General features: G+C 36.5%; 2 protein-coding genes and 1 non-coding gene across 3 annotated transcripts; all 3 read left to right on the top strand.

Moving 5' to 3' along the window:
* Positions 1–678: 678 nt before the first annotated feature.
* LOC103417370 (callose synthase 12) lies at positions 679–7,731 on the top strand. The gene is made up of 2 exons (XM_029097250.2): positions 679–6,188; positions 7,351–7,731. The coding sequence occupies exons 1-2, from the start codon at positions 885–887 to the stop codon at positions 7,354–7,356; spliced, it is 5,310 nt and encodes a 1,769-aa protein (XP_028953083.2). The 5' UTR covers positions 679–884; the 3' UTR covers positions 7,357–7,731.
* LOC114822836 (small nucleolar RNA J33) lies at positions 3,832–3,911 on the top strand. Its single transcript, XR_003771025.1, has one exon. It is a non-coding gene; the product is annotated as a small nucleolar RNA J33 (small nucleolar RNA).
* Positions 7,732–10,033: 2,302 nt separating the features above from the next.
* Positions 10,034–25,976, top strand: LOC103405664 (two pore calcium channel protein 1). Its single transcript, XM_070817681.1, has 24 exons — positions 10,034–10,279; positions 10,371–10,514; positions 10,598–10,711; positions 11,747–11,839; positions 13,132–13,262; positions 14,345–14,405; positions 15,478–15,644; positions 16,233–16,338; positions 16,527–16,604; positions 17,241–17,302; positions 18,175–18,247; positions 18,539–18,604; positions 18,716–18,859; positions 19,875–19,932; positions 20,322–20,429; positions 20,849–20,912; positions 21,017–21,185; positions 22,155–22,219; positions 22,408–22,498; positions 23,160–23,246; positions 24,027–24,104; positions 24,859–24,896; positions 24,997–25,108; positions 25,483–25,976. Exons 1-23 carry the CDS (start codon positions 10,145–10,147, stop codon positions 25,085–25,087), a joined length of 2,223 nt encoding a protein of 740 aa, XP_070673782.1. The 5' UTR covers positions 10,034–10,144; the 3' UTR covers positions 25,088–25,108; positions 25,483–25,976.
* Positions 25,977–27,100: the final 1,124 nt, after the last annotated feature.

Here is a 27,100-nt window from a genome sequence, read left to right as displayed (position 1 = left end):
AATGGTCCATGAGATTGACATAATTCTTCAATTTAGTTTCTAAGATTTGAGACAGAAGTGGTCCTAAGTTTATCCACCATCAATTATTTTGGTCATTCTATGAAAAATTCAATTAAATAAGAATCGAAATGATAAAAATACCCCTGATAATGGATATTTTTCATGAAATAACTAAAATGATTGATGGTGAACAAACTTATGGACCATTTTGATCGATTCAAATCTCAATGACCAAAATGAGAAGTTATATTAATCTAAGAAACCATTTTATATAAAAGAAGCCTAAAGTAATTTGTAAATAACTCCTAAATAGAAATTTGCAAATTTTATGTTTTTGTGACGCTCATATAGTAATTTTTTTTTAATAAAAAATATTATCTACACTAAAAAAAAAAAAATAAATTTAACCTCATATTAAATTAACAATAATATGATTCGGATTCGCCTGTAATCATTCTTTTCTAGCATTCTGTGAGAACTCTTTATTAACGTTACATGAAATCCGTTTGAATTTAAACTTAAAAATCTGTCACCCGGTCACCCCAAACTTAGCCCAAAAATGATTTTACCGGATTCAAATAACATTTCAAACGGAAAGATCCAAGAATTTTGAAATGGCCGTTAACTGGTCAAAGCAACGACTAGAAAAGGAAACGGCAAGGAAACGACGTTAACGCGCCCCTCACCTTCCTTTTCGGCCCTTTAGCTGCACACTCTCTCTTTCTCTGTGCAATTCCTTGTGCACGTTACATCCATCTCCCCCAGCTGTCTCCCCCCCTCTCTCCCCTCATCAGAACCCAGAAAAAATAAGCAAACCTAATACCACCGCCGAACACACACACCCACCGTGCTACCCTTCTTCCAATCCTCCAATCCTCCATGCCATGAGTATCCAGCGGGGTACTCAATCCTCCTCCTCCGATCCCGACTCGGAGCCCTACAATATCATCCCCGTCCACGACCTCCTCGCCGACCACCCCTCCCTCCGTTTCCCCGAGGTACGCGCCGCCGCCGCCTCTCTACGCGCCGTTGGCAACCTCCGCCGTCCCCCTTACGCCCAATGGCAGCCCCACATGGACCTCCTCGACTGGCTCGCCCTCTTCTTCGGCTTCCAGTACGACAACGTCCGCAACCAGCGCGAGCACATAGTTCTCCACCTCGCCAACGCTCAGATGCGCCTCAACCCTCCCCCGGACAACATCGACACACTCGACGGCGGCGTTTTGAGGAAGTTCCGGAAAAAGCTGCTCAAGAATTACACCAGCTGGTGCTCCTATTTGGGGAAGAAGTCCAATATTTGGATCTCCGACCGGAGGCGTGATACCGCTGCCGACCAGCGCCGGGAGCTGCTGTACGTGTCACTGTACCTGCTGATCTGGGGCGAGGCGGCGAATCTGAGGTTTGTCCCCGAGTGCTTGTGCTTTATTTTTCATAACATGGCCATGGAATTGAACAAGATCTTGGAGGATTATATTGATGAGCAGACGGGTCAGCCCGTGATGCCGTCGACGTCGGGGGAGAATGCGTTCTTGAATAGTGTTGTGAAGCCCATATACGAGACGATTCGAGCCGAGGTGGAGAGCAGCAAGAATGGGACTGCCCCTCATAGTGTGTGGAGGAACTATGATGATATCAATGAGTATTTCTGGAGTAAGAGGTGTTTTGACAAGCTCAGGTGGCCTGTTGATGTTGGGAGTAACTTTTTTGTGACTTCTAGTAGGAGTAGGCATGTGGGGAAGACTGGGTTTGTGGAGCAGAGGTCCTTTTGGAACTTGTTTCGGAGCTTCGACAAGCTCTGGATCATGTTGATTATGTTCCTCCAGGCCGCTATTATTGTTGCTTGGGAGGAGAGGGAGTTTCCGTGGCAGGCGTTGGAGGAGAGGGAAGTGCAGGTCAAGGTTTTGACTGTGTTTTTCACTTGGGCTGGTTTGAGGTTTTTGCAGTCGTTGCTTGATGTGGGAATGCAGTATAGTCTGGTTTCGAGGGAGACTTTGGGGCTCGGAGTGAGGATGGTGTTGAAGAGCATAGTTGCTGCCCTGTGGATTGTCGTTTTTGGGGTGTTCTATGGGAGGATATGGACGCAGAGAAATCAGGATCGGAAGTGGTCCACCGAGGCAAATAATCGGGTGGTGAATTTTCTTACGGTGGCAGTAGTTTTCATCCTGCCAGAGCTTTTGGCTTTGGTCCTCTTTATTCTTCCTTGGGTTCGGAATTTTCTTGAGAACACAAACTGGAAGATATTTTACATGTTATCGTGGTGGTTTCAAAGCAGAACTTTTGTTGGCCGTGGCTTGAGAGAAGGCCTTGTGGACAATATAAAGTACAGTTTGTTCTGGATTTTCGTGCTTGCTACGAAATTTTCTTTCAGCTACTTCATGCAGATCAAACCCCTGATTCGCCCGTCAAAAGAACTCATAAAACTTAAGAATGTGAACTATGAGTGGCATCAGTTTTTTGGCAACAGCAACAAATTTGCAGTGGGATTGCTGTGGCTTCCAGTCGTTTTGATATACCTCATGGATTTGCAGCTGTTTTATTCCATTTACTCCTCTCTTGTGGGGGCAGGAGTGGGCTTGTTTGCACATTTGGGCGAGATACGAAATATCGGGCAATTGAGGCTAAGATTCCAGTTCTTTGCAGGTGCAATTCAATTTAATCTCATGCCAGAAGAGCAACTGTTAAATGCAAGGGGAACTCTGAGGAGTAAGTTTAATGATGCCATCCACCGGTTGAAGCTGAGGTATGGGCTTGGACGGCCTTATAAGAAGCTCGAATCCAACCAGGTTGAGGCAACCAGGTTTGCTTTGATATGGAATGAGATCATTTTGATCTTCAGGGAAGAAGATATAATTTCTGACAGCGAGCTTGAGCTGTTAGAGCTGCCACAAAATTCTTGGAATATCAGGGTTATTCGGTGGCCTTGTTTTCTTCTTTGCAATGAACTGCTGCTGGCACTTAGTCAGGCCAAAGAGTTAGTAGATGCTCCTGATAAGTGGCTCTGGTATAAGATATGCAAGAATGAGTACAGGCGCTGCGCTGTTATAGAAGCTTATGGTTGCATCAAGCACTTGCTACTTGACATCATCAAACGCAACACAGAAGAACATTCCATTATGACAGTCTTGTTTCAGGAAATTGATCACTCTCTTGAGATTGAGAAGTTCACGAAAACATTTAAAACGACGGCGCTTCCAGAGCTGCATGCCAAGTTGATCAAACTTGTTGAGCTTTTGAAAAAACCCAAGCAAGACACAAACCAGGTGGTAAATACTCTGCAGGCCCTTTATGAGATTGCCATTCGAGATTTTTTCAAGGAAAAAAGAAGTACTGAGCAGCTGATGGAGGATGGTTTGGCCCCTCGTAATCCAGGTTCTGCTGCAGGGCTGCTTTTTGAAAATGCTGTTGAGTTGCCAGATCCTAACAATGTATTCTTCTATAGGCAGGTTAGGCGCTTGCACACAATACTTACCTCTCGGGACTCAATGCAGAATATCCCAGTTAACCTTGAGGCAAGACGCAGAATTGCCTTCTTCAGTAACTCCTTGTTTATGAACATACCCCATGCACCTCAAGTTGAGAAAATGATGGCCTTCAGTGTGCTGACCCCGTACTACAGTGAAGAAGTATTGTACAACAAAGAACAACTACGTACGGAGAATGAAGATGGGGTTTCTACCCTGTATTATTTACAGACAATTTATGTTGACGAGTGGAAAAATTTTATGGAGAGGATGCGCAGAGAAGGAATGGGGAGTGATGATGAAATATGGTCAACTAAGTTGAGAGAACTCAGGCTCTGGGCTTCTTACAGAGGCCAAACACTTACAAGGACCGTAAGGGGAATGATGTACTACTATCGGGCTCTGAAGATGTTGGCTTTTCTGGATTCTGCATCCGAGATGGACATTCGGGAAGGATCACAAGAACCTGGTTCCACGATGCAAGACATTGGCTTGGACAGATTGACTTCTGAGAGGTCACCTTCTTCCCTAAGTTTAACTAGAACAAGCAGTTGTGTGGACTCATTGTACAAAGGTCATGAATATGGAACTGCTTTGATGAAATTTACATATGTGGTTGCATGCCAGATATACGGAACACAAAAAGTGAAAAAAGATCCCCATGCTGATGAAATTTTGTATTTGATGCAAAACAACGAAGCACTTCGAGTTGCATATCTTGATGAGGTTTCAACTGGCAGGAATGAGAAGGAGTACTATTCTGTTCTTGTGAAGTATGATCAGAAATTAGAGAAGGAGGTGGAAATCTACCGCATAAAGTTGCCTGGTCCAATGAAGCTCGGAGAGGGAAAACCAGAGAATCAAAATCATGCCATTATCTTCACTCGTGGTGATGCAGTTCAGACGATTGATATGAACCAAGACAATTATTTTGAGGAGGCACTCAAAATGCGGAATCTATTGGAAGAGTACAGGCACTATTATGGCATCCGGAAGCCTACTATCTTGGGAGTCAGAGAGCATATTTTTACTGGTTCCGTCTCATCACTTGCCTGGTTTATGTCAGCTCAAGAAACAAGTTTTGTCACCTTGGGGCAACGGGTGTTGGCGAACCCCTTGAAAATTAGAATGCATTATGGTCATCCAGATGTGTTTGACAGATTTTGGTTCTTGACTCGAGGTGGCATCAGTAAAGCTTCCAGGGTCATTAACATCAGTGAAGACATTTTTGCTGGCTTTAATTGTACGTTGCGGGGTGGAAATGTCACACACCATGAATACATTCAAGTCGGCAAGGGAAGGGATGTGGGATTCAATCAAATTTCCATGTTTGAGGCCAAGGTTGCTAGTGGGAACGGGGAACAAATTCTTAGCAGAGATGTCTATAGATTGGGTCACAGGCTGGATTTCTTGCGGATGCTATCATTCTTTTACACTACAGTGGGATTCTTTTTTAATACAATGGTTGTTGTTCTTACTGTGTATACATTTCTATGGGGCCGGCTTTATCTGGCTCTTAGTGGTCTTGAAGGTTCTATATTGGGAAATGATTCTACTAACAGAGCACTTGCTACAGTCTTGAATCAGCAGTTCATTATCCAACTTGGTGTGTTCACTGCCCTTCCAATGATAGTGGAGAATTCCCTTGAACATGGATTCCTTCATGCTATTTGGGATTTCTTGACGATGCAGCTCCAGCTTTCATCAGTTTTCTACACATTCTCAATGGGAACTCGTACCCACTTTTTTGGGCGAACTATTCTTCATGGTGGTGCAAAGTATCGTGCAACTGGACGTGGCTTTGTTGTGCAGCACAAAAGTTTTGCAGAGAATTATAGGCTCTATGCTCGTAGTCATTTTGTGAAAGCAATTGAACTAGGGTTGATACTTATTGTTTATGCATCGCATAGTCCTGTAGCTAAGGACACTTTTATTTACATAGGCATGACCATCACGAGTTGGTTCCTGGTCGTGTCATGGTTTATGGCCCCCTTCGTTTTCAATCCTTCTGGCTTTGATTGGTTGAAGACTGTAGATGACTTTGATGACTTCATGACCTGGATTTGGTATCGTGGCAGTGTCTTCGCAAAAGCTGAACAGAGCTGGGAAAGATGGTGGTATGAGGAGCAAGATCATCTAAGGACCACTGGCCTCTGGGGAAAGTTTCTAGAGATAATTTTAGACCTGCGCTTCTTCTTTTTCCAATATGGGATTGTATACCAGCTTGGTATTGCTGCTGGAAGTACCAGTATTGCTGTTTACTTGTTGTCTTGGATCTTTGTGTTTGTGGCTTTTGGCATTTTTGTGGTGATAGCATATGCTCGGGACAGATATGCCTCAAAAGATCACATTTACTATCGGCTGGTGCAATTTCTTGTCATAAAACTTGGATTAATTGTTATGATTGCCCTGCTGGAATTCACCGAGTTCAAGTTCATGGATATTTTCACTAGTCTTCTGGCATTCGTTCCGACTGGGTGGGGATTGGTGTTGATAGCACAAGTATTTCGGCCCTGTCTACAGCGCACTATACTCTGGGCGGCGGTTGTTTCTGTGGCTCGACTGTATGATATATTGTTTGGGGTGATTGTAATGACACCTGTGGCAGTATTATCATGGTTTCCTGGTTTTCAGTCTATGCAGACTAGGATATTGTTTAATGAAGCATTCAGCCGGGGCCTTCGTATATTCCAGATTCTTACGGGAAAAAAGTCCAAGTCAGATAAGGTAAATTTTTAATCATTGATCTTCTAGGGAAACTTGTGGAGTTATTTACCATGTCCTTTCTTTTATTTATGCCAGTTCACTAAATTACTCTCAATGACTGTCCAAAACTGTGATTGTGTCATGCACTATACACCATGCTGTGGAACAATAAACAATAACTACTGTTGTTTTATTTAATATGGCACAGGGCATAACAATGTAATTACGTGAAATATGTGTTCAGTTTACCTGATGAGTCCAAAAATTCTATTTTTCTTAACATGTCTTTATGTGTAGGTCACGTTCAACCGTTGATTTTTTTAATTGCATGCTTTCTCAGTAGCATGTACAGTCAGCAACTGTTTCCAACTTTTGGAATTTGCATATTTTCTTTTTAGTCTATGCATCTGCTATCTCACTTCACCCACACATTTATTTCTGTTTAGTCATGGTGAATTGGTTTGCTTTTGAATCATTGGCAGAATTTGTGGTACTTGTCATTGAACTAATGTGAAATTAGATTTTGTTCAAATGAATAAATATTTAATGTGCTAATTAAGTTGTCTAACATGTTGTATGTGATTTGGAGCTGTTATCCATTGATTACATATACTCAATTAGAGTTACGAAACAAGAAATTTAAGCCTCCGTATTTGTGTTTTGCCTTGGGAGCAGCCTCTCCATAAATGGGGGTAAGGCTAGCTGACATTCACCTCTCCCAGACCATGCGTAAAGCGGGAGCCTTGTGCAAAAAAAAAAAAAAGTATTTGTGTTTTGTGGTCTCCATTTATCTCTTTTGACATTGATCTCCGGTGGAATTTCACCTAGTTGCATGGAGTTCTGATGCATTTGTAATGTCATAGAAGTTAGATCTACTCTATTTATTTGGGGGTGCATTTTTGCTCACCACCCTATTTATCACCGTTGGATGAGTTAAATTTTGAGATTTGTGTCTATCCATCACACAGATCTTGAAATTTAAACTCATCTAACGGTGATAAATAGAGCGGTGAGCATCACTGTCACTTGAGGGTGATGGGCCAATATATTCCCTTTATTTGGGATGCCCCTATATAAGCATAAATGAACTCGTAATTTACTTAAACCTTCTTTATATGCGATTGCTGAGTTTGTATGTTTCAGATCCACGTTACTAACGGGATTGCATTTTATTTTTTTGCAGTTTTGATGTGAGCACGAGATGTAGAAAATCTCGACAAGTTGAGGAGTTGGATTACGGTTTAGACTTGTTGGGGGCTCTATGTGTGTTTCAAGGAGGTATGATTTACTTAACGTTCACGGAGGAGTGGAGGACTCCCTTTGTTCTTTGATACTGGCTTCATCTTCCCAATTACTTGTGTAATTAGTAAATTTTATCATAGATACCATCAATCTCCAGTTAGGGAGCTTTTGCTTTTAGTGTCATTTGCAGTTACCCTCCCGCATCTTAGACGGGGCAACTTTTTTGCGTTGTGTCTATATTGAGTATTGTTTACTGTGGTAGCTTCTCCAGATTGTCACAACATTTTTTATTCTTTTGTGAGAAATGCAGCTCTTTTCCTCATTTTCTCTATGTGTTTGGTCTCGAATCTTGATGTACAACGTGCTCGCTTATCGATGTTTTCTTTCAGCATCGAGACATGTTTAAGCGCGTGAAAACGTTGAAAATAAATTGACTTGATATGTGCATAAATTCTCCAACATGGAGCTTTGCTCTAGGTTTACAGAAGACAAAATGTGCCTGGTAAGCTGGTTGCTGCAGAAGCGAGGTACGTGAATTGGTTTGCGATTTTCTGTTACGGTGAGACACTCTTGGCAGCCGACCTTTTGTTTTTGATCGGCTGGTTTTGCTTGACATGTTAGCTTGACAAATACTTTGGATTCTTACATGAAAAGAGTCTGTTCCAACGTATACACGGCACGCTTTGCGGAACCTTGTTTTGTACTTTTACTAAGTTAATTTTGTAGACGTATCAATCTGTGATTTGCAAATAAAGATACCGGCTCCAAGTGTGAACCCGTTGCGGTTTTGAACCAAGGGATACCGGCTTCTGAGAATATAATTTTTTTTTTTTGAAATGTCATATAAACTTGTATCAATTTTTCAATTTGTCATATAAACTAAAATTTTAAACAATTTGTTATACTAAATTTCCGAAATTATCAATTTATCATCTCACCATCCGTTAAGTTTTCCATTCAAAATAAGTCATGTGCCTTGTGTTTAGAGTTATTTTTGTCATTTTAACACCCCATTTCGCCGTTTAGTATTACGGTCTGGTGGTATTCCTCTTCATTTGTAAGTGAGAGGTATTAGTTCGAATCTTGTGGATGGCGAATTCAATACCAAATTAGGTTGCTCATTGTGTGGCTTAACCGAACTTCCTCTTCTCTTAGTGTAAAATATATCGTTGTACTACAAAAAAAAAAAAAAAAACACTCCACTTCCTTTTAGTAAGTTGTGTTTGATCGAAACAATTATAGGGTGTTTAGTTTATCATGTCATGAAATCAAATTTTATACGGGCTCTTTTAATATAAGAAACGAGTTAAGGTATGTAGCCATAAATGGAATTGTCAACGATCCACATAAATACTCTCAAACACAAAATTTGAGAGTTTTTCTAAAAAAAAGTAAAACTTATAAAAAGATCTTAAATGACATAAATAACTTAGAACACAAGTCATGTGCACGACTTATTTTGGATAAAAAACTTACCGGAGTTAGGATGAGATGACAAATTGATAATTTCAAAAAGTTGGTATGACATATTGTTTAAAATTTTAGTTTATATGACAAATTTAAAAATGTGTACAAATTCATATGACATTTTTTTTTTAAATTCATTTTATTTTTAAGTTTACAATTGCTTATGAATCCGATCAAAAAATGGAAGTAAACAAGGTTGGGAACTCTAAAAACAAAATGGTCAAACAACGCATTTTACCCATAAACCAAGTCACACAAGACACATGCATCAACTATTACAAAAAATTAAAGTAAACAAGATTGTGAAATTATGTTATTGTCTTTAATTTTTTTGTTGTAAATTGTGAATTGTTATAAAAGACTAAATAATTTTTTCACCCTCTTTTGATTGAAAAAGTGGATTATATTAATATATAGTTTAAATTACTTATTGATAATAAAAGAATTCTAAATTTAAGGGATTTAACTTATTTTAAGAAATTAAACTATTTCTAATATTGATTTAAAAAAATTAGACTTAAAGTTATACCAAGTTTCCTTTTAATTTTAAGAGAATTTTAATTGGTTCTTAATGAAGGTGATATTTTTAAGAGAATTTTAACGAAAAGCTCCCGGTATTGTTCATTTTAACGAAAAACCACATTTTTACTATAAAAAGTCAATCATGTTACTATTCACTTACAACACATTTTTGTCATTTTCGTTAAAACTCAAAGTTTTCATGCTATTTTCATTAATTTTCTTTATTTTTAATAGGTTGATTACTTGTTTAGAATACCTAAAAAGTCGAGATAAATTTGATAGGACACCAAATGATTGGGATTTTTGGATGCTTAATCCAAAAAAATAGAGTATGGTCCATGGCCTTGCCGACATCGCGTAGTTTATCCTTGAGTCCTCCACCAATCACTCTAAACCCCACATGAAAACAAAATAAATTGAAAAAATAAGATTTGTGTTCGGTCACGATCAGTATTCCATTCCAAAACTCCATCCATTATGTCCCACGTCAACAATACTTTATGCATATCCTCCGCCACATCAAATTAAACCGAACACCACCGGATCCTTCTCTCGGGATCTGCGGGAATGAGCAATCTTGGCCGTCCAAATTGATCTTGCGGTTAGGAATAAACTTCGATTTTTATTTTATTTTCCAGCGGTAAACTAAAAACACCAGACAGACAAGAGTCAGTCACAAGTCGCTATTCACAACTGCCGCAATAACTCCTCGAACCGCATTTCGGCTCATCACATCGCCGGAGAAGATGGAGAAGCCTCTGCTCAGCGGTGAAGGCAGCGGCCTTCGGCGCCGCGGCGATCCATCCCCCGGCTACAAACGCCGCGCGGATGCCATCACCTCCGGCACTCCTTATCAGAAAGCTGCTGCACTCGTCGATTTGGTCCTTCTCTCTTTCTCTCTCATTTCCCTAAATCCTCATTTGTCATCTTGCTCGTTGAGAAAACAGAGAAATAAATTGCAATGATCTGCAGGCGGAGGATGGCATTGGGTTACCAGAGCAGATACTGGATCAATCAAACTTTCAGAGTGCCGCTAAGTACTACTTCCTTTACTTCCGATTCAGCATCCTTTGGGCCCTCCTCTATTTCGCCCTCATACTCCTCAACTTCCTCGAGGTTCGTCTCTGCAATTTTTTTTTAAATTTTTCAAAAATATAAAATCCAATTTTACTATATGGTGCTTGGTGAAATCTGTGCAGAAACCTCTGTGGTGCTATAGGTATACCGACACTGTCTATACATGTAGTGACAGAGACTACTTCTATCTTGGCCAATTGCCGTACTTGAATTCTCTGGAGTCTCTTATTTATGAGGTATTTTTTGTTTTTTTTTTAAGTCTCATTTCTGTTTCACACTCATCATTCTGTTCAAGTTCATCGTCTACGTCCGATGCAGTTTCGATGTTTTCTTTTAACAATTTCAATTAGTTGCTCCTAGTGTACCATTGTTGTACTCTACTAACTTCTGAGCTGATTGACTAAAATTTTGGATTGAAACTTTTACTAATTTGAATACTTTGATTGAAGGATAAAATGTTAAGTTTCAGTATTAATTAAGAAATTTAATAACAAAAATGATTAAATTCTTCCTAATATCATGCAAAGACTAATACCTACCTAATAGGGAAAGATTAATACCAAATAAAAGTTCAAACATATTAAAAAAATGGTTGCAATTTAAAAATGGGTGCAAATAATAAAAATAGAAATATATGATACAAAATTTAGAATAAATATAAATATTATCAAATGTAACGTTTCTAACACTAGATGGATCTATTTGGAAATGGTTAAATAATTTTTAAATTATAAAATTTAAATATGCTAACATGTAAATATTTAATGGCGTGATAAAAACCAAAGGACCTTGATAAAAAATTAAAAAGGAATAAGGTTTCAATCAATGAAATAAAATAATTAGGGATGAGAACCTAATTTCTCCTTAATTTACAGAAGGCGGAGTTCTCCAAAATTTTATGTAGCTTTGCAAAAACTTGCTCACCACTCACATTCATGCGGTGCTTATGCACGCATACACACACTTCTTCTTTTGTTAAGTGTATTCATAAATTAATCAGAATAAGTAAATTAATCACCATGAGTGGGTAATGTGTAAAACAGATTATCCACGCATAGTGCAAGTAAATTATCAATAGAGATGCTCACATACACGCATAGTGGTATTGTGTTATTGTTGTTACAAGATGATGTTAGAAGATTTGTGGTGTTTACTTGAGCTTATACGATACATTTTTGAGATTTCACTTTTTTTTGGCCTAATTTCTGTTGTTAATGCATTAGACAGCTACTTTTATTTTTAGAATTATAAATTTACCCTTTTCTGTGCAGGGAATAACACTCATTGTACTCATAGTGCACATTTTCTTTCCAATTTCGTATGAAGGGTTCCTCTATTGGAAAAATCCTCTTACCATATTTAAGGTAAGTGCTTTGTTTTGGCCTTATCATTGGCTATAATATGAAAGGTTCTCTTCCTTACCCTTCATCCGTAGTATTAATAAATCATATTCATCTTGGTCTTCTAGCACTCTTTTCGTGAATCAAAGTGCAGTAAATTTGTTGTTGCAGAGATCCAAATAATCTACATGACTTTTTTTTTTTTTTTTTTTGTTTCTTGGGGGAGGGGGTGATCAAATCTGGCTATAGTTGGTGCTACCTTCAACCCTGCAGATGTAACTGTTATGCAGCCATTATTGTATTGGAATCAGCCATTTAAGCATCATTGTTTCTCCAGTATAATTTCAACCATTATGCATTTTTGGCCTTAGGCTGTCTGGAAATTTTATTGCTTCTCCTGATGACTGCTTGATGCTTCACAGGGTTTCTAATATAATCCATACAGGACTTTACATGAAAATCAGAAAAGAGTATTTTTTTTGTGTTTTATCACATACAGTATCTTCGACATGCCTTTCATATTTGATATTCAAAATCTGTACAGATGGAAATCAGTTATCTTCTAACTAAAGGAAAACTAAGCAAATAACCTTCCAGCAGAAAATCCTTGAGGAGTTGAGTAGGGCTTTAGTTCCTTTCTGGTGCTGCAGTAGTACAACAAAAGGCGAACTGCTAAAAATGATAGCAGTTCATCCTTTCTAGATGAGTTTAAAATCAGAGTAATTCCTCTTGATTATGTTGTTCTTGAAGTTGGAGGATATATATAGCTATACAAACAATATAGATCAAGTATGATACCAAATACAATAAGTCAAATATGACTGCTATGAATCAGGTAGTCGACTGCCAGCACTTCCTTTTTCACGTTGAATCCTTATGATGACTGCTATGAATCTACTGTTGACAATTGCCATTTACTCTTTAGAATCAACTATATTAATTACATGAGATTTCTTGTCTGATCTTTGGTCAACATTTCTGCTTCAATTAATATCAGCCAAAGGGATGTGTAGACTATAGTATTTCTGTGCATTTGGACTTGCATAACTATTGATATCTTGAGCATTATAAACAGCTTAGAAAAAAAAGCATTTTTTTTTGTAGAAAATGATTAAAATCAAGGTTGAAATTAATATTTGATTTGTCCACTGACTATAAACGCTGAATGCTGTTCTTGTTTTCTTTCTAGTAATGATTTTTTTTTTTTAATTTTGTATCTTTTTAGGATTCATATAGCCGACCCCACTTAGTGGGAAAAGGCTTTGTTGTTGTTGTTGTTGTAATGATTTTTTTTTTTTAATTTTGTATCTTTTTAGGTCACATGCCTACTGATTTTGGTTGCTGATATGCTGGTTTATGCTCTCTATGTGTCTTCGGTGGCCTTTGATTCCCTTCCTTTCAGGATTGCACCATACATCAGAGTTATCTTTTTCATATTGAATTTCAGGTATCGTGTGTAAAATCCAATTCATGTGACACTTGACTGCTTGGACTTTCTTTTGCGACGTGTACCACCTAAAGCCCTTAATTGGTGCCACCAATGTCCACTTTGGCAGCATGTTGCTTTACTTCTTCATGCATTTCTGTGTGTGGCATCACACCATATTTTACAACAATTTTAGGTATTTTCTTAGTTTTGATAAAAAATATCTTGAGGGTTTGAAATTATATGGGCTTTCAAAATTATTTTTTGATGGCCCATAAGAAGCTATTCCAAATGCCCGATATTACTTGACCAAAACTAAAGTAAAATAAAAAGAATTAGAAAATGATTGCTTGAATAGAGTTGGGGGATAATTTTAAGGTTTCAGGTGACAATATGGACAAAATAAAAAAAAAGTCAGGGTGCAGTACTGCACAAAACATTAGTTCAAGTGGCAACCAGTCACAAAATGGTGGTGACGTGCACGTGACATTTTGTTTTTAAACGGAGATCCTCAGTCTTGACGGTGGGCGGTATTTTGTCTCAAAAGCTTGTCTCAGGTGGTCAAGTGTCACAGGGGTTAAAAGTTCATGTGGCATTGCTTATATTTTATTTTTTTTTAAAAGTTATTCACATGAAGTTGCATAACTAAAGATTTTAAGGACCACATAAGAAACAAATGACATTTATATTTGTATGTTATTATGTCCTTTTGCTTAAACATTATATATATGATCCTCATATGGACTCTTATACTTCATAAAAGGAGTCAAAACACAGATGCTGAGGAGTGCTGCTTGTACATAATCATATGCATATTCTGATCTTGTTTATGTAGGGAAACTACATTTTCCATTTCCTACCCTTCCACCAAACAATGAAGAAGCGGAGGACACAAACTTTCTGGTTTTTAATTAAGGTTTACAGGAACAAATTCCTACGTAGTGACATTTGGTTCTGTTAGACCATTGATGATGCCATATGGATATAATAATTTGTGGAAGCAAACCTCGTTATGTATTATTATCTTTTGATGCATGTACTATGCTATTCTTTTTCCCATAATAACTTGAGCTTGCTTGGTTCCATTTCACCTTTACTAATAGGGAATTGCGGTCATGCATGCTCATCCTGGCTGGAATGCTTGGCACGTACTTGAACGTCTTGGTTTGTTAACTATCTATTTTTGAGCTCTTATTTGTATCAGTAGGGTATTTTATCCTTTTGTTAGTTTCTGATTGTCTTACCTGATAGCTTTATTTATTTTATTTTGTCCCTCTTAAATCTTATTGTGGTTGATAATGGGAGGAGAGTCACATTTTGGGAACCAATATTTTTTCCCATCTTGTATTGAGATTCTTATGAGTCATGTCTCCTTGGGCTCGTGTCTAGTTGACCAAAGATCATGGTCAGCTCATCCTTCTCCTTTCAGTTGGTAACAGATCAACTGAATCCATCCTTTGAGCCATTTAAGATAATTTGGATGGCTGGTGTGACAGCTTAGGTGTTAATTCTCTTGGCTGGTTGATTTTGGAAAACTCTAAATATCTCTGACGTGTTCTAGAGAAGATCCTTCGCGTGATTATCACCACTTTGGGGTGTGGTGTAAACTGGATGAGGAGAATGCAGACCATATTTCTGCACTGCGTGTTCATTAGTCAGATTTGTCTAGGTTTTCTGGAGGTGTTCGGTTTGATCTGGGTTTTCCCTAGAAACTGCTCTGTCTTGTCACGGGTTTTTCATGGGTGAAGGCCCTGAAGGGGTTTAGGGTTTAGGAATGGAATGGGACAAGAATATCTTTTAAGACAAAGAGGAGGGTTTGAAGGTCAAATTGGGATAAATTGAACTTTTTGTTTCTTTGCGGGATTCTTTGTCCGTACATTTTAAAGGCTGTTCCTGTCGTGAAATCCTTCTTGATTGGGAGGAGTGTCCCAGTTAGTGTGTTATATGAAAACTGTGCTTCAAACGTTTGGTTTGTTGCTTCTGGTTTTTTTTTTTGTTGAAAAATTTTGTTCGTATATTCTAGTTTTTGTTGGTTAATGTTAGACTTTTGTTCATCTTTTTTTTTTTTTTTAATTCAATTATTTTTCTCCCTTATCAAAAAAGGAAAGTCTTACGTTTTTTCTTTTACAGTTTGTAAGGCTTCTGTGATAGCACACTTCCACTTTGTTCTCTTTCATTGAATACAATTATTTAAAATTCCTAGTCTGGTTCTCACGATTAATTTTTTCCATTGCAGGCTCTAGGGCTTTTATTTCTTCTGTTTTCCAGTTGGTTGGCCTATGTCATGTTTGAAGATACCAAGCAGGGGAAAACAGTATTTACTTCGTATGGTATTACATTGTATAAGATGTTTGTTTTATTCACCACATCCAACAATCCAGATGTCTGGATACCTGCCTACAAGTAAGTTTGACCATGAAAATTGACTAGAGAGCTCTTTTTGTTTTTTGTTTTTTGTTTTTGTTTTTATTTTCTCTTGTTTTATAATTTCAGCCAGAAAGTCAGGTTCCTATTTTTCTACCGTAAACTGAATTATGTAATTTATTTTAAAGACTTTTCATGTTTTCCCCATAATTTGGGGATTCCATTAGGATTTTATTTTGAGTTGATTTGGCTGGTATGTCTATCTTTGGGGATAGAGAGAAATATACTGGCAAGAAATATTCAAAGAATCCTTGTGTAGGGCAACAAATGAGCAGAACAATAAAGGAGTAAAAATGAGAAATTAAAAAAGCATGTCGAGAAAGGAATGCACCAAAGATATGCTGAACGAACGTTAGCTTTTTTTTCTTTCTTTTTTTGGTTTTTTTTGTTTTTTATGTTATTCGCATGGAATTTTCACATTAAGATGTCTATGAGCATTGGAATTTCCTTTGCTCTTGGTTTAGCTTGCGGACATTGTTATTCTTCTTAAAGTTGGCATTAGAACAATTCTTCACATGTGGCCGTTGGTTTTACTATTTAATGAAATTCTGTTTTCTTGTTATTTAGGGCTTCACGTTGGTATTCCTTGTTTTTTGTTCTATACGTGCTGCTGGGAGTTTACTTTGTCACTAACTTGATTCTTGCTGTTGTGTACGATAGCTTCAAAAATCAGGTGTAGTTCTTGTATATACTATCTGCTTTTAACGATCACATGGATGACTGTTGTATTTAATTATATCTGGTACCCACTAGTTTAACTGCTGCTAGAATTTACTACACTGAGCAGTTTTGTTGTGATTATATTTTGTAATTTTCAAGAAGAATATGAATATACGTGCTTATATGTAATTTGTTCTGTAGCTTGTAAAACAAGTTTCTGAGATGGACCAGACAAGGAAAGCTATACTAAAGAAAGCCTTCAATTTATTAGACAAGGATGTAAGTAATTGTTTCCCCTCATTGATAAGATCTTACAGAAACTAAGGAGATATGAGTAAGTTGCACGTTTATTCTTCTGTTTCTCATCCCTATACTTAGTGACCGCTCAACTATTGATCTTTCAACAGTGTAGAAAATGTTCCTTTGATTTTTCTTTGAGTTGATGAATCTTGTTTCTATTCTCTTCTTCCCCCTATGAGTTTTAGATCTGTTGAGCTTTAGGTTGTAGTTCTGCTTTAAGTGTTTCTCCTGTGTTCTTGTAGGGCTCCTGCATGTGGGTTATGGAATTTATTTATGAGCCAGAATGATAAATAATTCACATTAATGGTGGAATATGAACAGTTGGTGATGATCCTTATTCTTTGGGTTATCTTTCCTTGAACTCTACCAATTGCCATCCTTGTTATTGATTTTCTGTCTTTCGCCCATCACAAAATAGTGTTTATTTCATTTATGACAACTTAGTTGACTTTTTACTTCGAATTGAAGGTAAAATATAATCATAACAAATACAGTACACTTACATGGAAGCTTTTTCTGTATTTTAGTGTGGTTTTTATGTTTGACGTAACTTCTACTTTTAATGTGTTCCATGTTATAAGTGGTCTAAGTGTTCCATCAATTTGTGCTTGACAGAATGTAGGGTATCTCAATAAGGATGAGTGTATTCAACTATTTGAGGAACTAAATAAGTACAGGTATCCATGGTCCAACCTCATCTATATACTGTCAATGTTCCATGTTTTATCTTAAGGTCATTTTAGTCGAATGCGAAAGAGGATACTTAAAGTAGAACAGATACATTGAGAAGTAGTTGATTGAGAATATTACTTTGATGCCTCATTCAGTGTCTAGGATTGGCTTGGATTGGATAACTCCTAAGATTCTATGAATGTTGAATGAAGAAATGGATGTCAACTTGCATAGTTTGTCCAAGTAGAAAGTAGAATATCCATTAGTCATGAAAAAAAATTTGCCCACCCAGTTCTACCATTTTTCTGGGGATTTGAAGGGACAAGTTTCTTTGATGACAATCCATCTTCTACCTTCAACTTAGACAAACTATGGAAGTTAACATCCATTTATTCATTCAACATTCATTGAACCTAGGGAATTATCCAATTCAAGCTAACCCTAGACACCAAATGAGGCCTGAAGTTTATTTCTGGCCTGGGAATAGCTTGTTGAGTTTTTAACATGCATTTGCACTTTTTAAATTTCTTTTAAGTTATCTGCTCTCCATATTTTGAGCTGCTCTTACAAAATCTGTGTCGGATCAGTTTTAGTTGTGGGCTCACCCAGGTCCGTTACACAACAATGTTAAAACAGTTTGCAATAGTTTGGTCCCGTGCCTGTTTTGTATTTGCTTCAGATACCAACTAGTTACTTATTACACTGTGTCAGTGATACATTGTCTTGCAAATGTTTCCATGAGTGAACCGTTTTGTGTGTGTGTGTTTAATATTTTGTCATATTGATCTTGCAAAGCGGGGAGCCTTGTTGGCTTGGGGTCGCCCTTTTTATTGATCTTGCTGATGTTGACCTATGCCTTTGTTTAAATTGTTTTTAGGACTTTGCCAAAAATGACGAGAGAGGAATTTCAGCTGATATTTGATGAGCTGGATGACAGTGGAGACTTCAAGGTAGATTAAATTGCTTGTAGGCATTTATTTAGACTATTTTCAGTATCTTTTATGCAGTATAAATTTGAAATTTTCATATGATTGGTTTAAAATAGCTTTGATGGCCTCTTTCTGATATGTTATTATTATTTTACATTGTACTGCCCTTCTTTGATACAAGCTCATGTTAGCATCATGTATGTCTTGCAAGTTTTGCAACTCCATTTTTTGCGAAGTTTCATGTGGTTATTATCATTTGTGGACTCCACGTCCCTGATTTATTTGTTGGATGTTTATTTGTTTCACTGGTAGATCAACTTAGAAGAATTCTTTGATCTTTGCAATGCCATTGCCCTAAAATTCCCGAAGGAGGATACTGTAAGTTGAATTTATTCAGATCCAAAGCACAAGAAAATTGCTTGTTATTATTTTATATGATGGTGAACTGCTCTTATACTGCACTTTTGATGCTTTAAATTTTGGGTGCAGCCCTCTTTGCTTGAAAAGTTCCCTTCATTCTACCATTCATTGTTCTCCGAAAAGTTGAAGGCCTTCGTACGGAGTCCCATATTTGGATACATAATATCCTTCATACTCATACTCAACCTGGCTACTGTTATTGTAGAAACAACGGTATGGCTTGAAATTCAACATAACTTGCACTAGTGCTTTACAGAAATCATAGTTTGTTTGCACACACTTGCATGTGTACTATAATAAATATAACTTGAAATTTTAAATTGACAAGTTATAATAGACTATAGGTTATAATTGTGTCAACGCAACATGGTCATCTACCTTTCGTGGCAACGCCACATGATTACTGATCGCACCCATTCGTGTTGTATTCAAGTTGTGGTTAACCCAATACACAGACTGTTTACGGGTTTAAGGGACATGATCATACTTAATACTAATCTGCTAACTTCTTGTTCTGGAGTTGTTATTGTGTCATATAAAAACTGGCCACCCCTTCAGAGCCACTCTTCTTTAGGGGGCACAAGGCCTCCATCTCAAGGGACATTGTCATGGCCCAAGTTTATGTGTATCTTATGCTCATATGTTGAGTCCTACATCCGCTATGTACTTGGAAATATAAGATGGAAGGAGCTCATGACAATACTCTTGGTCGACATTTGGGTGCCCCATCTCAGGGGATGGTGGAACCCCCATCTCCCCAAATCTAAATGTGGTTGGAAAACCTCTTTTAAATGTTCCAACTTTTTTATTTGTTCCTTCAGTTTTACTTTTTCAGTTTTTTCTTTTAAATAATTTTGTAGTATACCAGGTCCTTATCAGATTTCACTTTAGATTATCGGCTCTGATAATGATTGAAGTATTATTAATCTTCTACACACTATATAAGAAGGACTTGACTATTTTTTATTTACATCAACTTTGCTTTGACGTACATGGGAAATATAATGATTGGTTCTGGTATGAAGCTTGAGAGAAACGTTGATGCTTGTGCAGTTGCTCTCTGGTATTGAAAAAGATATTTGAGAACCAAAATTACATGGAATGTTACGCCACGTTCTTGTTAAACATGATTTGAATCATTTGAAAATTTGATACCTCATTATTAATTGCTCTGATTACATATAAGTCAATTATCAAGATGCATGCTAATTTGAATTTGGGCGTTCAGCTTGATATAGAAAACAGTACTGCTCAAGAGGTATGGCAAGTGGCGGAGTTTGTTTTTGGTAAGGGCTTGCGACAACAATAATTCTTCTGGTACTGTCTTTATTGGAATAGGAGTTGAATAATGATCCATATAGTTGCCACACAAAATTTACTTCTGGTTTGGAAGATATTTATAGCCAGCTAAATTGTAGGATGTTCTAGAACTTGTGGCTGGAGGTCATTTGCATCCAAAGTTTAGTACATTCATGTTTTTCAACCAATAAAGTACTTCAATTTCCAGTTTCTGGTGGCAAATCTACAGAATGTGTAAATTATCTTGTAATTTTTTACGATCATGTGCATTTTCTTTTGGTTCTTCACTAGGCCAATGGGTGAAGTCAGTTATTGAGAGCTATTTTTGAGGACCTCAGCTGTAACTTGTTCAAATGGTTTGCTTTGTGCCCCACAGGGTGGGTATATGTACTGGAAATGGCTCTGAAAGTCTATTCTTTTGGATTTGAGAACTATTGGAGGGATGGCCAAAATCGCTTTGATTTTGTGGTGACATGGATAATAGGTAACCTGTACGGGACAGCCACATCCCTGTTTCTTCTGATCTAATATTAAACTTCTGTCCTTATCATCAAAATGTTTTTGAAGAAATTGTTCTATAATGTTTTATAATGATATTTGTTATTAAAAATAATTCCAATCATATAAAGCTCTTCTAAGTATTGGTCGATATACAATTCGACTCTGTTTCCGATGCAAATTATTTTGCATATGCCTCACTGTTGTCATGATTAGTGCGATGCACTTAATTGTAGGATTGATTAGTTGATGACTAATAGATCACTTACCTATTAGTGCGATTCACTTGAGGCTATGTTTGGTATGCGATTTCTAGTTGTAATTGAATTTGGATTTTATATGTATCTTTCTTAGCATTATTAGATTGTATTGTACTTCAGCGACAAATGGTTATTACTTTTGCAGTTATTGGGGAAACTATAACTTTTGTGGCTCCTGAAGGACTAACTTTTCTTTCAAATGGAGAATGGTAGGGGATGAAATTCTTATACTCCGTGCTATTAGCTTTCTTATATTTCCTCAATGTACCGGTCCTAATGTTTTTCAATGAATTTCTCGTTTTCTTGTTATCAGGATTCGCTACCTTCTCATTGCAAGAATGTTAAGATTGATTAGGCTCCTGATGCATATCCAGCGCTGCCGGGCATTTGTAGCTACCTTCTTAGCCCTCATACCGAGTTTGATGCCATACCTTGGAACCATATTCTGTGTCTTGTGTATCTATTGTATACTTGGTGTACAGGTAATACAGTGTTCTCTAAACTTGCGTTTGAAACTTTGTTGATGAAAAGACTTTCGTTAAAATAAAAAAGGTGAACAAAAACAGAAAACAAGGTTTCCTCTGGCCAAACTCTAAGATTTTAAAGTAGACACCAAATGTCAGCGAATGAAATCATTGACTACCACAACATTAATCTAAGGCACTCCAGATTTCCAGTTACACCGTTGTTTTTTTGGTTGTACAAAAACAAAAAAGTATAATATGTGTAAGGCTAGCCGACATTCACCTCTCCCAGACCCTGCCTAAAGTGGGAGCCTTGTGCGCTGGGTACGACCTTTTTTTTTTTTTTATGTGTACCATGAACAAATATGCTTCATATATCACAATTCCAGATAGGCGCTAATGGTGTCTTGTATTGTAATGAAGCGTCCAGAACAAATATAACAAAAATTAAACTAAAACCAAAAGGAGAATACAAATTGCCAATCCCAAAAGAGCAAAGAACAAATCTGGATAAAAGAAGAGAAACCTATGTGCTTATTATTTAGTACTCTTGACTCGGCCAAATCCTTGGTGCGTTTGGACGAGGGACTATTAAATTCCATGGAAGTTAGGCTAAATTTGTTAGGTATGCACTACAAAAATTAGATGGAGGGACTTGAAAATGTCTAGATGCAATACATTTGAGAGAACTTTTAATAGACACCTTTCAAGCTGTCTTTTTGAAAGTCCTTTGTTTAATATCATAGTGCACTTTCTATACTTTAGTACTAGCTTTGTAGTTTTTGAGTAGTTCACTTTAGCCCATGCTTATTTGAGGGACACCTTTCTGAGGCAGACAGTGGTTAATGAATGCATTAGAAATTATATGGCATGACATCTTCCAAACCCATTGATAATATACTTACATTTCTGAAATTATATTAACTTTCAATCTGTTAGCTAATGTTATATCTGTTTCTAAGAACTTCTTTCCTTTTTAATTTGTAGATATTCGGTGGAATGGTGAATGATGGAAATACCTCTTTGGAAGGATCTGAGCTTTATGAGAATGAGTATCCTGTCATTGATGGAACTGTTGACATAAAACCTGCTATATTTAATAGAATATCGAACAGGATGGCTCTTATCTTCTTTAGCAGCCCTTAAGTAGAATATTGATAAAAGATGGCATAGATACTGTAGAACTCTGGGGAAAATTGCTTGTTAAATGTCGATTCATTGAATTTCTTGACAAAATCAGTTACTTACTTTTCAACTTCAATGACTACCCCAATGGGATGGTAACACTTTTCAATTTGCTAGTCATGGGAAACTGGCAAGTATGGATGGAGGTACGTAAAATTGTCTCAGCTTTCTCTTTTCTTTTTAGTAATATTGCATATGATAAAATATGTATCACAAACAGAAACCAATGGGACCTATCAAACGTATCGAAGAGATATAATGTTGGATCGTGTAATATTCATCTTGACAAGAAATTATCTACATGATAAAATATGTATCACAATGGATATAGCTCAGTGAGGTAGATCAACTCGTTTACACGTGAGGCAGTGTTTTTCAGACTTTTTAGTTTTAGGAATGCATAAAGTAATAGCCTACAAAAAATTACATTGTTAGTCAGTTAAATAAATTTGACATGTATCGGTTATACGCCCGAACCGATGAATACCTCATTCTCTTATGATACACCAGAACCTGTTCGGTTATTGCTCATTCATCGGTTATACACTTCTCTAGGATTTTGACTTTCGTATAATTTTAGCATACCCTTGTTATTATACATTCCTGCTCTGTAAGGAATCAATAGGAGCACTTTTTAAGCAATAATATTATAACCATTTTCAAAGTACATATTGTTGATGAAGTTTTTTGTTGAACCATATGGTTTAGGATCATCCTAAAATTAAATCAATTTTATATCATATTTTTACCAAATTATAGATGAAATAATTGCTATAATGACGCTAATCATATGTTTTACCATTTCAGAGTTATCAGGAACTAACAGGAACTTGGTGGAGCATTATATATTTTGTCAGCTTTTATCTTATAACCGTCTTACTGCTATTGAATTTGGTGAGCTACCAAAATGGCACTTCAGTGTTTCATCTGTTGTTAGTTTCATGTGTTGTAGACGCACAATACTCTGTTACACGCACCCACTTATTTGAAGAGCACAACAATCATAGTCAGTTATTTTCTATGATGATTAGGGGAACAGGTTGCTATCACCTGACTCAACCCGAAATTTAACTGAGCAGGGTTTTTAGACCAGCTAATTTCCATGCACTTGGCATAGTAGAGGACTGTAAATTGATACCCACATACGGCCCCAAAAAAAAAAAAAAATTGTTTGTGATAAACTCAAACCATGGATATAGTCCTATATAATATAAACCCAAACAGTAAGCAAAGGGAAATACCAAGTTCTTTTTCAGTATGTTTCTTTTCTGGATTATAACTAAAGGATTTGAAACTAAGGTGTATATCCGACAACATTATGTTTTAGGGGTACTAGTTTTTCCCGCTACATTCATTTTCATTATATAAGAACTTGTATATGTATAATATTGTTAAAAGTGTAAGTTTTTTATTTAATTATGAATAGATTAATAAATGTTCTAAGTTAGTCAAGAAATATGTGATCTTGGAGTTTGTACGAATCAATGATGTGATCTTGGCGTTTGTACGAAACTTTAATTGGATGATTGAATGAAGTGGTCTGAGACCCTGTGTGCATTGTGCTTAGCATGGGTATTTTGTGTATCGTCATGCATCTCTCAGTTCCCCTAAAGAAATTACAGAATTTAAACTAGGAAGTTTGAGTTTTCGTGTTTTGTTTCCATGTAATTTCAGGTCGTGGCTTTTGTCCTGGAGGCTTTCTTTGCTGAAATGGATCTTGAGTCATCAGAAAAAAGTGAAGAAAATGGGAAGGTCAGTATCTTTTGTGAAATTTATTTTCCATGTTGAAGAAATTTTTTTTTTTTAAACTCCGACACCTATTCGTGAAAAAGATCTCACTTTCTATAGGAATACAAATGAACAGGAGAGCGTGGCATCTATTTCTTCATGTAACTCTATTTGGAAATCAACTTTTTTTTTAGTATACAAAAGTAGGATTAAGGGTACTTTAAAAATGTTGTGGGGGTTGGGCTTATTATTATTCATATGATTCTGGTTTCCCTTAATACCTGCCGTTGGGACTCCTTGTGTAAACTTCTATCGAATGTACATTTTCAAATAAAAACCAATTAATACCACCACGATGTTGCTTAAAATATTGATGTTGCCCAATTTTGTTCATGCATGAAATGGATGATTTGAAAGCTGGTTACTTTGTTTTCATCCAAAAAAATTTGATGCTCTCTATAAAGTACCAGCAAAAGTAGTTTTTTACATAATTTGGTTTTTGTACGGAGTTTTTTTTTTTTTTGTACATAATTTGGTTTTTGTACAGAGTTTTTCGTTAATGTATTCCGAGCATTAAAATACTTTTATCTCATGCCAACCCTGAATTTTTAGGATGAAAAAATGGTTTAGAAAGTTATGGTTTACCTTTCTCCATCAATATTCATTGCTCCTTTTGCTTTTTTTGTCCTATTATCATGGGTCATATATAATTGGCATGTAACCACTAACGATTCAGTACTCCTGAATGATTAAGTTGTATCCTGTTTTATTTATTTAGGAAGAGGAAGGAGTAAAAGATCGACGTCGACCTTTGGGGTATGTATTTCATGAAATTTGTGGATGCGTAAAGTTGGTAGCTAAGCCTATTTTTAAAGTGTTATAGATAGTCGAAACTCATATCTTGAGTTTCGTGCAGCTCCAAAACTAGGAGCCAGAGAATTGATGTTCTTCTTCACCATATGCTGAGTTCAGAGCTAACTGAGACACAACCCTCCAATGAAGCATAGAGCTTCTTTCTCTCCATTGAGGTAATTTTTTTTTTTTTTTGGCTTTTTCGTGTTACCGTCAAATTTGTTCCTTCATAAAACAAATGAGAAGTTATGACAAAGGTTATCGAAGAGGAAAACACATATTCACTCTCTTCATACACCTCACCAATACCTAGACCCTATAGGCACACGTTTTCTTCACCCTAAAACACTCGAGTAAACCCTAACCCACCTTATACTCACAAGCTCACTCATTGGTGTAATGGGTGCTAGTAAACCCTAAGCCTCCCTGTAACTAGAAATTCACACATTAGTGCTAAGAAGTTTTTCATGAATGGATTCTCAAGTTGTTAACAAGTTCAATGGCGGAAATTGGCAATATGATCTATTTACATTTATGTGCTTCTTGGCAGATTGTCTTTGTGGAGCTAGAAAACGGTGACGGAAATATCAACGAAGCGAGCTGCCTTCGTCTTCAGATCCTCCAGCTGGACTAAATTCAAATCATTTTGGAAGTGAGACATTGCTGGATTGGAATACACAGTTGTTGCTCATGCACTATGTTTTGGCCGTTGAGGTTCGATCAATCAGTGATTTTACCACGCATCCGTTTCTGGTAAATAATTTAGTTCTTTCATTACAATTTTTGCTTCTGGATATGCTTTGCTTTTCATCAAATTTGTTTTGTTAATTGATTGTGCAAATGTAACCGAGCTTTGGCGTCTTAACATTTTTATCTTTAACTCGCGGGTTCGAGACTTGGGAGCAGCCTCTTCATAAATGGGGGTAAGGCTAGCCGACATTCACCTCTCCCAGACCCTGCGTAAAGCGGGAGCCTTGTGCACTGGGTACGACCTGAGTATAAAATGTACAAGCTTTCAGTTGATTTCACAGTTTGTGTTTATTATTCGCCGTCGTTTTGCTGTCTGGTGACTGATTTGCCGGATATCAATGCCAAGGCTTTACCTTGCATGCCACTGGATGATTGGTATTTTCCATTTTCTATAAATTTACTATTAGTAGAGTGAGGGGAGAGAATTTGAAATTATTACAATAATTTAAGGGAGGGGATGTTTCGAACTCAGAATGTGCATGGATGAAAATCTATCGCTCTTATCCACTAGGATATTGGATTGTTGGTATCTAATAGACCTTTAAGAAAACAAAAATGGAAATAAAATAACAGAAAAAGGATAATCCCATGGTCAATATAGCCATTACCAACTTCATATGCTATAAAGCAAATGTATCTAATTCGATAAAATTTAAAAGTTAATTTTGTTGGAATTGGTGAAACTTTTTTGATCAAATCAAAAGTAAAGTGTATTACGTTAGTTGGATGAGCAACATCGTAGATTTTAGGGGTCATTTGATAATCATATTGTTTTGTTTTTATTCACTTACTGAAATTTTGTTTGGTAACTAGCTTCAGTTAAAAATTAAAAAAAATAAGAACCCTGGTGTCTTGAGATTTCAAAATTTGGCCATGAGTTTTTATTTATTGGTTTTCATTTTTCATTTTTCAAATTTCAAAAAAAGTGAATTAAAAACCAAAAATTGAAAGTGAAAAGGTTAACAAATGACTTCTTATACAAAATATACACTTGTTACTCAATAAATCGTAAATCTGCTTTCAAATACATTATAAAGATTTCCTTAATGCTCACGAAAAATATTTTGAGAAAATAAAAAATCTGCATTTTTTTTTTAAAAAAGTGGATTAAGACTCACGGTTTTCAATCGATTTTACAAATTCGTACATAAATCACCATTCAATTTATTTAATTTCATCTTCGCCTCATTGTGAAGTTTTGAAAATTAAGGTGAGACTTTTGTTTAGATTCTTGAGTATCAAACTCCATTTAACAATGTTTTGAGACTCACTACTATGTTTTTCACTTGTTTTTTTTTTCGGCTCAAATATTTTACTCAATATACATTTGTTGCTCAATAAATTATAAAAGTGCATCCGAATTCCTTAAAAAGTTTAACTTAATGCTCTAGAAAAATATTTGGCAAAAATAAAAAATT

Source organism: Malus domestica, chromosome 17, assembly GCF_042453785.1.
Source record: "Malus domestica chromosome 17, GDT2T_hap1".
Classification (NCBI taxonomy): domain Eukaryota; kingdom Viridiplantae; phylum Streptophyta; class Magnoliopsida; order Rosales; family Rosaceae; genus Malus; species Malus domestica.
This window is presented reverse-complemented; position numbering and strand designations above follow the sequence as displayed.

Bases quoted from the DNA above. Each gene is read 5' to 3' on its own strand.
- LOC103417370 (XM_029097250.2), top strand. From the start codon at position 885: ATGAGTATCCAGCGGGGTACTCAATCCTCCTCCTCCGATCCCGACTCG.
- LOC103405664 (XM_070817681.1), top strand. From the start codon at position 10,145: ATGGAGAAGCCTCTGCTCAGCGGTGAAGGCAGCGGCCTTCGGCGCCGC. The intron at 19,933-20,321 runs GTAAGGGCTTGC...TGTGCCCCACAG, and splicing joins AGTGGCGGAGTTTGTTTTTG to GGTGGGTATATGTACTGGAA. The intron at 22,499-23,159 runs GTACGTAAAATT...TTACCATTTCAG, and splicing joins ACTGGCAAGTATGGATGGAG to AGTTATCAGGAACTAACAGG.